Source organism: Pelophylax lessonae, assembly GCF_965119305.1.
Source record: "Pelophylax lessonae genome assembly, chromosome: 3".
NCBI classification, from domain to species: Eukaryota; Metazoa; Chordata; class Amphibia; order Anura; family Ranidae; genus Pelophylax; species Pelophylax lessonae.
The window spans coordinates 241,862,935-241,878,556 of NC_138770.1; the positions used below are offsets into that span (position 1 = coordinate 241,862,935).

The 15,622-nt window shown below is 39.7% G+C and overlaps 1 protein-coding gene across 1 annotated transcript in view; it reads right to left on the reverse strand.

The window, feature by feature from the left end:
• Positions 1-1,853: 1,853 nt before the first annotated feature.
• Positions 1,854-15,622, reverse strand: part of AADAC (arylacetamide deacetylase) — a 66,795-nt gene continuing 53,026 nt past the window's right edge. Inside the window, exons 3-5 of the mRNA XM_082252156.1 lie at positions 9,731-9,800; positions 5,979-6,150; positions 1,854-2,475 (exon numbers count right to left, since the gene is read on the reverse strand). Coding sequence (XP_082108282.1) covers positions 1,867-2,475; positions 5,979-6,150; positions 9,731-9,800 — 851 coding nt within the window. The 3' untranslated portion in view covers positions 1,854-1,866. The remainder of the gene's footprint in view (positions 2,476-5,978; positions 6,151-9,730; positions 9,801-15,622) is intronic.

A 15,622-nucleotide genomic window follows, 5' to 3' on the forward strand; every position in this document is an offset into this window, starting at 1 on the left:
TGACCCTCTAGATGAAAAGTACTTCTATAGGCTTAGAGTCTAGGCACCAAGTGATAAAATAGATTTTTTTTTCTTTTTTTTACTGCTGTTAATTAGTTTCCTATCTGAATAGTCTTTATATCCCTGTCAACAATACAAAGTATGAACATTTTGAATACAGGTAACAAAAGAAATAAAATATGTAAAAATATGCAGGAATCTAATAGGCTACTGACCCTTGTGGTATAGTAAGCCATGGTTACTGACTTGGGGATATGATGTTATCTCCGAACAAATACTTTTGCAAATGATCAGCGTGTGAAAAACATGCAGGAAAAATCACATAAAAATCAAATATTGTTTTGCTTATTTGCAGTGTTTTCCCCTTCAACAAATGTGTTTTGACTCACTGGCCTTTAAGCTTCCTAGAAAATTGACTAGTCAAGGAAGAGTCTATTCCCTAGCACAGCCCCTTCCCTCCTTGCATGTCCCAGCCCTTTCCTCTTCTGTAGGTGTCTATTTACTCTCTGTGCTGACTCAGCTCTTATGCCCCTTCTTTCATCTCCCTACACTATCTTTATGTAGCTGCTGGAGAAGGAGTAAAGTGGGCAGCTCTGAGTCTGCTGGGCTTTTAAATGTCTACAGGAATGTTTTACTTACAGGAATATTTTTGTTGAAATGAATGGTCTTGCAATAGGGTGCCTATACTTGCTAGTTATTATGCTAGCCTACATGTTAATGTATTGGCAGTATACAAATGCAGCCTTATCTGTTAATGTGACATATTCATCACTATTAAGTCAAAATCAGGTGCATCAGGTGACAATAATCTTATGTCTATGAATACTTAAAGCTTTTTATTGATTTTTTGTTCCCATACTGCACTAGGATGGAATGACATGGGAAAAAGGACATTTATCTCAATAATGTGTGTATAGTCTCACTCATGATATGTAGGAATAGTCTTGACTGGGTTCCCTGTGGCAACTGCCCTAGATGTAAATATATCACTTGCAATACAGAAATGCATGATAGCTAGATATACTATAATATTTTATGCATATTTAAACAACTGGCGAACTGGTAATGCTAATCAGATCATATTTTTTCAATATAACATGTGCCCACTAACCAACCAACCTATTGCCACTGTCACCATTAGTAGATAACTGTCTCAAGCCTGGAAAAAAATATAAATTTTAGATATGCCTACAAATGTAACCTTTTTTTTACTTTGTGGGCTCATTTGCACTGTGCTTTCATTCAATAGTAATCCATTAAATGGCATGTATGTTGTAGAGCTACAGCATATGTGGGTGGGGATAGCATTTCAATAAAAAAAAAATTAAAAATGAAGTGGTTTTGGAACCTTTGCTTGTCTTAGAATCTAGATTATCTTTTAGTAACCACATCAATAAATGAAGAGATCAACTTATAGGTTTCAAGTTTTAGCAACAACATGAATTGCTCATAACAAAAACGATTAAGGTAATCCTAAATTTGATGGCCATTAGGAAAGATATCTAAGCACTAAAAGATCATTTTCACCAGATGCACACATATTCCTATATGATTTTCAAAGCAGGCATGACCTGTATATGGCTACTATACAGATTTATCATCCATAGTGGTGTCACGGGGTTATATTTGTTTTTTTTTTAACATTCCTTACTGATAACCCATGTTGAAAAATTCCTAAATAATGACCATCTTATGTTTATAAGAAGAAGAACAAAGCACAGCACAGCAGTATGCATGTATAGGGTTCTCATATTTTAGACTCTGCTTGAAAAGATAGAACAACAAATCCCTGTTCTAATTGTCACACTTCTGGAGATGCATAAAAATGATAGTACATTTTTTTACTTTCCTGGTTTTGTATGCTTTTCACAGATTTTTATCAAGCCAGCCTAAGTATTTCGCTATTATGTGGTGGGCTATATCAAATTCAAAGGGAAATGACGTTAATAAAAGAATGCCATGGAAGGTACTATCATAGTGGTGGTGTATTACTTGAACCCCAGCTTGCCGTAGTCTTGATACATACATAAAGCCATCGTCCCTTAAGACATCATACATGCATGTTATGACATATGTTAATGGCAGACCTTTTAATTTGTCATCTTCTGATAACAATGGAGATGTTCTTGTGTTCAAAATTGCTGGGTATTTTTTAACAAAACTTGAGTCTCCATATTGAGGCTTGTGGTAAATGTGGTTGTTTTTCAGACTATCGGGCAATAAAGTACTCCAGTTTACAAACTTAAATAAATGAGCTTCTTGAGATGGTATATGCCTGTTAGAGAACATGGCTTCAAATAATTTTTGATCAGTGGTAAAATATTCACTCCAAAAACGCACCATGAGTGTCCTAGACAGTATAGGCATGTTGCCATTTTCTCGGTAAGATGGCGTGTTTAGATCAAGGCTCTGCATAACTGGGTAGATTAATGCCTGAATCTTCAGTTTCACTTTGACTTCAGGGTCACGCAACAGCTGTAAAAATCAAATCAATGTTATATTAAACAATTAAACCAGAGCTTGAATGTTTGCCCCTATTACACATAGTATGCTTATTTTTGTTGCCAGCATGAGGTGCATTTCATTTTAATGGGATACTACAAACTTCTTACTTAATCAACTAGTAGAAGAATTAAAGTGAAACTGTGTGTGGCAGAAATACTGTATGGGAGCTGCATTGACTGCTTTTATAAATAGCTTCCATCCTAACCTGACTTTATTATCTATTGTGTCACTGATGTATCCCCTTGATATGGTGCTATTTTTTGTGTACAGGACTCCAGTATATGCATGTCACACAATCATCACTTAAGGAAAAAAATCAGTTCAAGTGGACCTATCAGTAATCTGTACCAGTATCAGTACCTGTCATGATATGAAATAAATGATTCAAAAAAGATCTACATTTTATTGTTCAAATAGTGTTAGACTTAAATATTCTTACCTTACTTCTTATGATTTCTTAAATCACATTTTATGCTAACCTGCCCAATTTGTATTTTCTGAAATATCTTAAAGCTGAATTCCAAGATTTAAAAGACACAAATTATTGCAGCTATGCAGTTTATCATGAAATGTATTTTATTTAAATGCAAGCGATGTAAGTACCTGCATTTGACTTGGTATCAATCTCTTGGGGTCTACTTTACAGTCTTTACTGCAGCACTAAAAGGCATAGGTGAAAGGAGGAGAGTATACAGTAATCCAGATAAGAGGTCATTAACCTCCCTGGCGGTAAGATTATGTCAGGAATTACATACCAAAAGCGGTACAATTGTTTTCATGGAAATTTGGCGTTATGTATTATAGGCCTACAATTCTTAGTAATTACTGACTTAAACCTGACCAAAACAAGACTCTAGTAGACATCCCAGATGTGATAAATTTGAAACACAAACACGTGAATTATAATCGAATCAATAATATTATTTTATTATTTAATATATAATATATATAATAAAATTATATTATTGATTAGATTATAATTCATGCATTATATATTATAGATATATGTGTGTATATATATATATATATATATATATATATATATATATATAACGCATGAATTATAATTGAATCATATATATATATATATACACCGGTATATATATATATATATATATATATATATATATATATATATGCGCATATATATATATATATATATATGCATATATATATATATATATATATATATATATATATATATATATATATATATATATATATGCATATATATATATATATATATATATATATAATACAAAATGTGTTTTGTGTTTTGTGCAACGTTTTTTTTTTTTAATTTCCCTCCCTAGTTCCGCTCCCATGCAGCATTGCTGCTGCAGGGAACGGAACTAGGAAGTGATCAGACCGACGGAGGATGGAGGAGCGGCGGGACTCTCGGCTGGCGGTCACAGCAATGAGAGATCATCGCTGGATCGCCAGGATAAGGTAAGAGAACACCGCTGCGCTCTCTGCAATCCACCCAGAGCGTGACTCGGGGTTACCACTCCTGATATGAAAAACCAACCCCGAGTCACGCTCGGGATTACCGCCTAGGAGGTTAAAGTGTTGCCTTTATTTTCACTGTCCAGTCGCAAGGTGGAGGACCTGTAAATGAAACTGCCGCACATAAACAGCAGATCTCCACCTATGATAGACAGGGCTGTACTGTGTGTCAGAGATGCTTCAATTTCAGGATTTGATAGGCACAAGTACAAATTCTATGGCAGGTAAAATAGCTCCTTTAAATATATTTCATCTGTATACTTAGCTGTTTGCCTGGAGATCAACTTTAAATTTGAAGTTTAAATAAAAAAACACTTCTCTTCATCTTTGGTTACATTACTTGGCTTTAATGATGTATATTCCACAGTGTGCAGACTGCTGGACTCTGTAGAAATCTTCACTACAAGGCTGCCCTGTCCTCTTCCTGCTGCTGAAATTCCAGTGCAGCGTCTGTTAACATATTTGGTTCTCTGGACTCAGTTGCATTAAAGATAATCCAACTGGGACGCCCCCACCCTCTCCTCCATTGCAAAAAGTTATCTGACTGATTACACTACATGTACCATGACTAATGTCATGTTAATGAGGGAGAGAATCCTGTGACTGATCAGACTCTCCCCCATTTACAGATAGTTTCATGGAGATGACAAAGAGAGCTGTGAGCTTCAGATGTCATCCATCTATTCAGTGCTTCAGATTGGTGTCTTTCACCCATCTACACACTGGTGTTGATTTACCAAAACCAGAGAGTGCAAAATATGGTGCAGCTGTGCATGGTAGCCAGTCAGCATCTAACTTCAGCTTGTTCAATTATGCTTTGAAAAAAAAAAGACCTGGGAGCTGGTTGGTTTCTATGCACAGCTGCACCAAATTTTGCACTCTTCAGTTTTAGTAAATAAACCCCAGCATGGCATGGTGTGCGAATCAGAAGTGTGGCTGAACATAAGCACAATTATTCAGGAAAGTGAAACACAGTAATATATACATTTTACTTTTCATATGTCTGAAGGTGGGGTTTGGACCCAGGTTGACCTAGACTGGCCATTTGTTTAATTTATTATCTCCCACAGACATACAGTATATAGTAAAAAAAAGTATAAAAAAAAAGTAATTCTGTACTTTTACAGTATTTGTTTTCAATTCTAACAATGACATACAAAGGAAAAGGTTATCATTTGAAGATTAGATATTAGTGATCGATCAATATCGGATTTTAAATGACGATACCGATATTCTGGCCATTGAAAATCGGTATCGGCCGATATTTTTCTACATTTAAATTTTTTTTTATTATTTTATTTTTATACTTGACAGGTACTGTTGTGGAGGCATCTGGGGGTCTAAAAGACCCCAAACCCCTCCTCTGCACGTAAAAGCATTCAAAATAGCCAAGTTTGGCTGTTTAGAATGCTGTCATTTTTTTTAATCTGGTGCAGAATACTGGGAAGTAATGTCAAGATATCCCTTCCAGGTTTTTACATGGAGACCCAATCAGAGCCAAATGTGGTTTTGATCAGGTCTTCTCTTCAGCGGCCGTGCAGGTAGGATGCTCGGGTCTCCCAGTGGGATGGGAGACCTGGGTGAGCCACGGAAGGCGGCGGGAGGGGGGACGTCCCCTCCCGCTCCTTGTAATGACAGTCGAGCTGCTTCTTAGCCGCATCGGTTGTCATTACAAGACAGCCGACCGTCGGCTATGGACGCCGGTACCGGGGTGATGCCTCTAGCTGCAGGCATCACTCTGGTTCAGCACTTTACCGAAATATCGGCAATATCGGTAACCTCCGGGGCAGATCGGCCCTCGATATATTGGCTTTGCCGATAATCGGTCGATCCCTATTAGATATCTGTGCATCAGTGATAATAACACATATTTTGTAATCATTTTGAATGAATTCTTCCAGTAAGAATTGTTATTTTTTCCTTCATAAAAATGTAAATGATATAATTTATTAAACTAAAAGTCGTACCTCTTGTGTGACTGCGGTAGCTAAGTTTCCCCCCGCACTGTCACCAGACACAGCTATTCGATTTGCGTCAACTGAATATTTTTCAAGGATACTGTGCTGCAGAAAGAACTTCACTACAGTGTACACGTCATCAAACTGTGCTGGAAATTGGAATTTGGGAGCCAGCCGGTAGCTAAGAAAAAAAAATAAAGGAAATACAATGTGAGAAGCATTTTGAGGAAAAGACTGTAATATCTTGGAATACATGTTTTTTTTTTTTTTTTTTTTAAACAGAGAAGAAAGAAAGAGGACGCACCAGCCTAGCGCATTACCTCTATAAACTATTTTATTGTAGTGCTAAAAATAAGTATATTTACTAACAGCTGTATATCAAATATATACCTTCCAAATCAGTTGCACGTGTCTCAATCTCAGGAAGTAGCAATCTTGAGCTCAACAGCTTACGCATTTTAAGGGAAGAGCCTCCTCTTCATCAGAGCCAAAAAAGGCCGAAAAAAAAACATCTTTGTTTGGAGCGTGGATGAATGAAAGTCTATTGGAGCCTGAGCATCACATTTGAGTGCAGGTAGTTGTTTGTATCAGTCTAACTACATTTTTGTTTGTTTTTTTTGTATGACAGATTTGTGTACATAAAATTATCCAGAATGTGAAATTTGAACTAGTGCCAGAAGCAAAGCTGGTGTTCTCAGGGTACATACACACCAGATGCAGTAGGACTGTGTTGGCCAGCTATTTCAGCACAGCCCCACGGCAAGACAAGACAAATTGCAGTGCAATGTACCATGATTGGCACATCAGCACTGCTATTATCCCAATGCATTCCTCTGTACACCTGGGTGGATGCAACGTCACTCCGATGCATCTATTCCTCGCCAACTAGAAGACCAAGAAATGAGCGATCAAAGACCACTGATTACTCAGTTCTTGGTCTTCCGTGAGCAGAGAGCCTTGACTTTTAGACATGTGCTCTTTGCTCTGCCCCTTCCCAGCTCACTGGAGCACCCGGCTGCAGAGGGGATGGGAGCAGCTGGCTAAGTGTACCAGCAGTTTGCTGAGGGTCTAAGACAGCTGCCAGACCATTTTTTTGTTTTTAATGCTATGCAAATTGAGACATGTAATTTGATTGGTTTCCTTTTCCTTTATAAAAGTAAATGTTTGAAGATTAAGAGCTTTTTCCATTGTACTCAAATAGATTGTTGGACAGCCCATTCCCCAAGGCTTTACTATAGTTCCAAGCCTAGTTTTTATTTCTTTTGATGTTGATAGATGTTCAGTAAGAGTTTTTCTGAGAAGTAGTGATGAGAACATCAATTTGAAAGCCGGGAGAATCGCACAATCTGCATTTTTTTTACTCTTCCAAGTACATGCATGGAGATTTGTCCAATCTGTGTAGACTCATAGAACACATTAATCACAATTGCCTATTCCTGTGTAGCTCTTTGCAACTATTGCAAATGCAGATGTGCTCATAAGTTTACATACCCTGGCAGAATTTATGATCTCTTGGCTATTCTTCAGAGAATATGAATGATAACACAAAAACTTTTCTTTCACTCATGGTTAGTGTTTGGCTGAAGCCATTTATTATGAATCAACTGTGTTTACTCTTTTTAAATCATAATGACAACAGAAACTACCCAAATGACCCTGATCAAAAGTTTACATACCCTGGGGATTTTGGCCTGATTACATGCACACAAGTTGACACAAAGGGGTTTAAATGGCTATTAAAGGTAACCATCCTCACCTGTGATCTGTTTGCTTGTAATTAGTGTGTGTGTATAAAAGGTCGGTGAGTTTCTGGACTCCTGACAGACCCTTGCATCTTTCATCCAGTGCTGCACTGACATTTCTGGATTCTGAGTCATGGGGAAAGCAAAAGAATTGTCAAAGGATGTGTGGGAAAAGGTAGTTGAACTGTATAAAACAGGAAAGGGATATAAAAAGATATCCAAGGAATTTAGAATGCCAATCAGCAGTGTTCAAACTCTAATCAAGAAGTGGGAAATGAGGGGTTCTGTTGAAACCAAACCATGGTTAGGTAGACGAACTTAAATTTCAGCCACAACTGCCAGGAAAATTGTTTGGGATGCAAAGAAAAACCAACAAATAACTTCAAGTAAAATACAGGACTCTCTGAAAACATGTGGTGTGACTGTTTCAAGATGCACAATAAGGAGGCACTAGAAGAAAGATTGGCTGCATGGTCGAGTCGCCAGAAGAAAGCCATTACTATGCAAATGCCACAAAGTATCCCGCTTACAATACGCCAAACAGCATAGAGACAAGCCTCAAACCTTCTGACACAAAGTCATTTGGAGTGATGAGACCAAAATGTAGCTTTTTGGCCACAACCATAAACGCTACATTTGGAGAGGAGTCAACAAGGCCTATGATGAAAGGTACACCATTCCTACTGTGAAACACGGAGGTGGATCGCTGATGTTTTGGGGATGTGAGAGCTACAAAGACACAGGAAATTTGGTCAGAATTGATGGCAAGATGAATGCAGTATGTTATCAAAAAATACTGGAGGAAAGTTTGCATTACTCAGCCTGGAAGCTGCACAGGGAACGTTCTTGGACATTCCAATGTGACAATGATCCTAAACACAAGGCCAAGTCAACATGTCTTTGGCTACAGCAGAATAAAGTGAAAGTTCTGGAGTGGCCATCTCAGTCTCCTGACCTCAATATCATTGAGCCACTCTGGGGAGATCTCAAACGTGCAGTTCATGCAAGACAGCCCAAGAATTTACAGGAACTGAAGGCTTTTTGCCAGGAAGAATGAGCAGCTTTATCATCTGAGAAGATAAAGAGCATCATCCACAAATACCACAAAAGACTTCAAGCTGTCATTAATGTCAAAGGGGGCAATACACGGTATTAGGAACTGGGGTATGTAAACTTTTGATCACGGTCATTTGGGTAGTTTCTGTTGTCATTATGATTTTAAAAGAGTAAACACAGTTGACTGATAAAAAAAGGCTTCAGCCAAACACTAACCATGAGTGAAAGAAAAGGTTTTGTGTTATCATTCATATTCTTGAAAAGATTGGCCAAGAAATCATAAATTCTGCCAGGGTATGTAAACTTATGAGCACAACTGTAAAACAAGATGATTCAGTTTCTCCCTATTTGATTGTGTGGTCCATGACTGGTGAGTGGGGTAAGTGCTCTGTTGTAAGCAAACATTAGTGAAGACCAAATTTGGTACAATGCATCTTGCAATGTCACATAACCAGGTACCTGATTTTTTTTTATCTGTCATGCACTGATTGTCTTGAGAACTGTTTATATTACTGTACTTGTGAATATCACATAATATATAGTCAGCACTCTAGCTTTTATAATTAGAAATCTAAAAAGCAAAATCAAATTTACTTTAACTGGCTGCTAGGCTGGAATTAATTTCACACCTAGTGAAATCTTCATAGACCTGTAACAGTAGCACAGACTTCATGGAGTAGAAATAATAAAAGCTCGGAGGCCCAGAAATTGGTCTGTCTCTGAGGCATTATTGAGTTTTAATCCAGCTTCACCCTGCACAAATTGACACAGTGCTCCGACATTTAAATTGATGAAATTAGAAGCACAATAATTTTGTATTTTCCTATGGTTATCTTGATTGCGGTTATCATAGCCTTAGTTTAATTGCACATTTTTGACAATCTTGTTTATAATCTGCTCTAGGATTTAATTTAGTAAACAAGGTAATGCATAGCTGTTATGTGAAGAATAAACACAACCTACTTGATTGACACTACCAACGCGTTGACCTGCTGTGCTGTTTGCCTTGACAGATGATCATATGGCTTCATGGCTGTAATTAAAAGGATCAGACTGATATATGATATAAGTAATATTCTGCATTCCAATACATATGAAAGAAAAAATATGAATGGGCTCCTTGATTTTTTTGTTTTATGCAGGCACGCTAGCAAACATGCTCATATCCTGTGTAAATGTATTTCACAGCACATATACACTATAATACCAAATGTATTTGGGATGCCTGCCTTTAAGAGGAAGTAAACACTGCCTGTTTTTTTTTGGTCACCTGCAAAGTAAAGGCATAATGTGCTAGTATACATCCCATACTAGCACATTATGTGAAACTTACCTGAAAACGAAGCCCTCGTCATCCCCGCTGGAGGCTGCATCCATCTTCGCCCGTCTTCCTTCTGGGTCTGCGGACTCCGGCTGTGTGACTGGCCAAAGCCGCATGACGTCACTCCCGTGCATGCGCGTGGAAGCCGCCGGTAACAGCACAGGGCTCTGAAGAAATGGCACAGGCAGCCATTCCTTCAGAGCGCATGCGCTGATGACGTCATCGGCGCAGTATACAGTAAATATCTCCTAAACAGTGCACGTTTAGGAGATATTTACAATACCTATTGGTAAGCCTTATCTAAAGTTGAAGTTCAAGTTTTCAATTAAAGCTTTCCACAATCTGCAGGATCAAGTCACTTTCTGCCAAGCTACTAGACTGTAAGTTAAAGGGGAGTTCCGCCCCTCACCAAAAATGAAAAGTCAGCAGCTACAAATACTATAGCTGCTGACTTTTAATATTAGGGCTTACCTGTCCAGGGTTCCCGTGATGTCGGCACCCAAAGCCAATTATCAGGTCAGCTCTCGGGTGCTGCCGTCGCAATTCAAGGTAAGGGAAACTGGCAGTGAATCCTTTTGGCTTCACAGCCGGCTCCCTACTGTGCATGTGCAAAGTTTGCTGCGTTTGCTAATTGGCCCAGCAGTGGAGGAAGGAGGAGGGGGGCCAAACTGCCGATGGGATGGCGCCGTGGCACTGTCTCCCAGAAGTGGGAAAGGGTACCTGTCAAAAACAGGTACCCATTCCCCCTCCCCCCTGAAAGGTCCCAAATGAGGCACCTGGAGGGTTTTTGGGTGGAACTTAACTTTAAGCTATCTCACCACAACTGAATCAGTTATACAGATCATTCTTTCAGTGCTTGGATTAGTGAAGCAGACAGAGGGACCTGCCTCTTTTAGGACACAGAAGCAGAACAGTCAAAAAATCATATATAGCTCTGGAATATACTGTGAAATGTGATATCACCATGGATATACAGTAAAGCGGTTTAGGAAAGTGTAGCCATTGCCATACAAGCCTGTACATGCTTGCGAGCTCATCACAGCAGCCTACAGCCTTCAAGGGAGCAATAATCCAGTGTTTTTCTAATGGGCCTGGTATACAAGTGCATATGTGAATATACATGTCATTCTGATTTTTGCTTATAATACTTTCTGAAAAAAGTGAGACGGAAAGCAGTCTGTGGTCCACAAACACACAAAGAGCTAGGCAACTGATACATTTCTCAGAGACTGCCTGTTAACTACAGTATTTCATTGCCAACATATTGCCACAGCAGGAGGCTACAACACAGCAAGTTACATATGCATTACTGTTTGCCTTTAAATAATTGTGTCCTTTCCTCACTCCACAGCTAGACAAAGCTTGATGTAGTTAGTCCAACCCTTCTGTGGAGGCTGAAATATAGCAAGAGACAGAATTTTTTCCAGATCAGGAAGTAGGCAGACAAGGTAAATGCTTGGTTAAACAGAGCTGGAATGTTCAACAGAATTATGAAGCTAATAAAGAAGAACTGCTAGTTGATGTCAATCAGTCTAAAATGGTTGATTGCTCATCTTGCCTTTCTCAGTCTTTTTATGGGGTACTACAACAATTCATTGTTACCTATGAGAGTTAATAAAGTCTGTGTTTTAAATATATTATCCTCTTAAAGCAGTACAACACAGAAGAGTCACAAGAAGAATTAAAGGGATTTGATTAGCTTAATCTAGAGCAAATGTTCTCAACTCCTGTCCTCAGGACCCAGGCCAGGTTTGCAAGATAACTAAATTACATCACAGGTGATCTCATTTGCTGCTCAGTGATTGCAGTATTCTAGTCTGCATCTCCCCAAGGTAAAACGTAAAATCTGGCCTGTTAGTGGGTCCCGGGGACCCGAGTTGAGAACCACTGATCTAGAGAGAAACAGTTTAGGACTACAAACAGAGGCAGAGGTGGGAATCACACAACTTCATGAATCTAAATATAATCTATCTGCATCTATGAGACACTCCTCCAGATCCTCTAAAGCCTCGTAGATGTGATGAGATTATCAGACGACTAAACATCCTTTTTCATTGGATGCTAGTCTCCGTTTTCAAAGAGAATAGGTTGCTAAAGCATGAAAATTCTCATACGACAGAATAAAAATTCAGAAGTGATGTAATATATTTGTATTGTATTTTCAGACAAAAACTGTACTAATTAAACAAAAATCGTTCAATTTGGTATCGTACGAGAGAAATTTTCATGTTTATTCCCTCTGAAAATGTTGTATGTACTAACGATTAGAATATCATACAGTAGCTTTGAAAGTGGTATTTATTGTATGATATTCTGATCACGGGTACATGGTTTAAGTCTCTGCAATCAAAATCTTCCACTCCAACAACTAATTAAGCCTGTGCCAATGCTGAATCTTCTAAAATTCAGGCAGCCTTTGCATGAAAAAAAAAAATTAAGATGGAAGCAGAAGCCGCACACAAGAAAGAAGAGGTGGAAGCAGAAGCTGCACGCAAGAAAGCAGAGATGGAAGCTGAAGCAACAGAAACCACATGCCAGAAAGCACTGATGGAAGTAAAGGTGAAAGCAGAGGCAAAAGCTGTACCCAAAAAAAGCAGAGGCAGAAGGAGAAGCCTCATGCAAGAGAGCAGAGATAGAGGCTTTGGATTAACAATGTGAGCAAGCCACAGCTATGACAGGGTTAAAGGTTTTAGAGCAAGTTGCTTCAGAAAGCAGCAGACACTTGGTTGCATACTATTCCTCACATTCCTCAAATTCTCTCCCTAAACCTCAGCTACCAGCCACAGCAGCTGTATTCCTCAACCAGGGTCAGTACACCGTGCCTACCACCACTTAAGATAATCTGCCTACTCATCTCTCAATACACCAGGATAGATGTCAAAATTACAGAAGAACTAGATCTGCTTAGCAGGTGGCTAGGTCCTTAGTCTGCTGAAGGTATCAAATAACTCAAAGCTGTTCAAATTGATGACCCTACCACAGGTCTTACGGTGCTTAGGACAGACTTGAGTGTAGCTTTAGCAGCCCAGGAGTCATTGAGGATGCTTTTTTAAAAGGTTACAAACCTTCCCAAAAATATTTGGCAAAGACATTCTTACGTTTCAAGTGCTCAGTGGCCTTCTCTTTGGAGTTTCAACTCACCAAAGCTGATACCCACCCCAGTTACCTAGATACTGCCATGTGGTTAAGCCAATAGTCTCCAGGTTACCCTTTGGTATACAGAAAAATGTAACATCACTTGGTTTAAAATATAAATAAGAAAATCAATTTCCCTTTCCTCCCTTTTCATACTTTTGAGAGCTCATTAGGAGAATTACTAAGAATGATCCATGTTTCCCCTCTGGGCAGTCCAACCCTTTCTATCCACTTTCTCCAAGGACTGCAAGCTCACATATTTCACATAGAGTGGTCCAGTTTCTATGAAAAGGGCTACCTTAATCTAATCCAGTCCCTGAAAAAACTGATTAGAACAAGAAAATTGAGAACCCAAATTGCCAATGTCCAATGCATAACAAACCACACCCTCTTATGTATTGTATCGGCTTCATTAAGAAACCCTTGCAAGAATTGAAAGAGCTTTTAAAGAAATTCAGGGGTTGCTTCAAATGCTTTGCTTCCACAAAACACAATGCTAAAAACTGTAAGGCTACTATTAAGTGCATAGAATACAACAGTGATGATCATGTACAAGCTCTTCATCCATTTCAAGACAGTCAAGCTCAGTCTAAAGGTAATCCTCCCGAGGCAAAGCATGGTGTGGAGAGCACACACCAAACAGTGCCTCATACTACAGTTTTCTCCACATGCATGGATGTCTGTGGAGAAGGACTTTGTGACAAATCATGTGCCAAAATATTATTAGTTTATGTACACCCCCAAGGATCAGCCTGACAAAACTGTAAGGCTGTAAATTATTCTAGATGATCAGAGTACCGATCAAAGGTTTTTGACCAGTTAAACATAACAGAAGATGCCTCACCATATACCCTGGGTACCTGTGCTGGAATCACTGAAGTTTAAGACAGGAGAGACACTGCTCTTGAAGCAGTAGCTCTGAATGGCATCATAGAAATGAAAGGAAAAGGGGAACAGTAATAAGCCCCCTTTTCCTCATGGGAGAGTGGCTGGGGAAATAGGTAGAATAGTTCATAAGGTAATTTTCCCTCCTTTTTTCCTCAGGTAAAGAGGGAGGGACTCCTAAGGTATCCTGAGGGAATAGAAATAGTGGGCGTGGCGTTGCAGGGGTCAGAGCACCTATAGGAATAGGTATAGGGTAGAAGATTCTAGAGCCCTCTGAGCCCCTATATAAGGTAGAGCTCTCCTCAGAGGGGCTCATTCGCCTCAGAAGATTTAGCAGTGTGAATTCAGGAGCTGCCACTTTTGGAGTATAGGAGACTTCTGAGGCGAGAGGATGAGCCTATTGAGACAAATTATAGAAAGAGCAGGGGAGGACGGTGGGGAAGAGTGGTTAAGAATGTGCTTAAGCTTACCAAGGAATGCGAGGCAAGCAGCCGGTGGGAGTTCTGCTGCGGACGTGCGGGCTGAGGTGATTCCAACTTTGAATGCCCCGCCGACGGAAGAAGATATGGCTGAGATGGAAGAAGAAGCGGCGTCATTTCGGAGGGATGGACGAAGAGGAAGAGAACGCCTGCCAGACGGCACTCACAGTCACCAGCGAGACCTCCCGCGAGAAGGCCCGGGACCGGGACACAGCGCAGGCGCAGTGACCGGGAGATAGCGTCATCAAGCGGCGCCGGGAGCGGAAGAAATGAAGAAGGCTCTGGTCGTGGAAGACAAGCTCCGGTGCCGGAAGAGACTCCGAGGTAACGGCAAGAGACACAGGGCGGGAGCGGAAGGAGAGCTGAAGAGCCGGCGGTGGAAGGTCAAGCAATCCCGGTGGTCGGGGAGGAGCTAGAGGAGAGACTACAAACACAGCAGGATAATGAGAATGGTGAGTGGACAACGCTGCCAATTCTCTCCAATATATCCGAAATGTTATTTAAATTGTCTAGAGATGTTAGGGAGCTGCAGCAAAACAGTAGATTGGTTCAGAGTAGCCAGGTTGCAGAGCCAGCTTTGTCAGCAGCAGAAGTATGGGCGCCACCTTGTGGGGGCTTAGCTAAGGACAGGAGTATGCAGGAGAGTATAGTGGATTTAGTTGAACTAGATGGTAGACAGGTGGCAAGGTCACAAAATATTCCTGAAACATGTCTTAAGGAAGCTATACTTTGTGAGGTGTCACCGCTGGGCTTCCATCTATCACCAGGAATTAAAGAAAAGATTTGGAGAGGTGAGTTTATTGAGATACTATCTCTTCTTCCATCGGCTAGAGAATTTATTAATAAGAGTGACAAAAAAGATGATAAGTCAGAAGAGGATAGGAAAAGACCTGTTGCTAAGAATTTTAACAATTGGCTGCAATCCTTTTTTATTTTTGCTGCTGTTCTTTGTGAGAAGTCACCTGAAAAGAGTGTTGGACTTTTCCAACACTTGGATATTATTTTAGAAGCGTACAAGAGCTTCAGTGGTTTTGG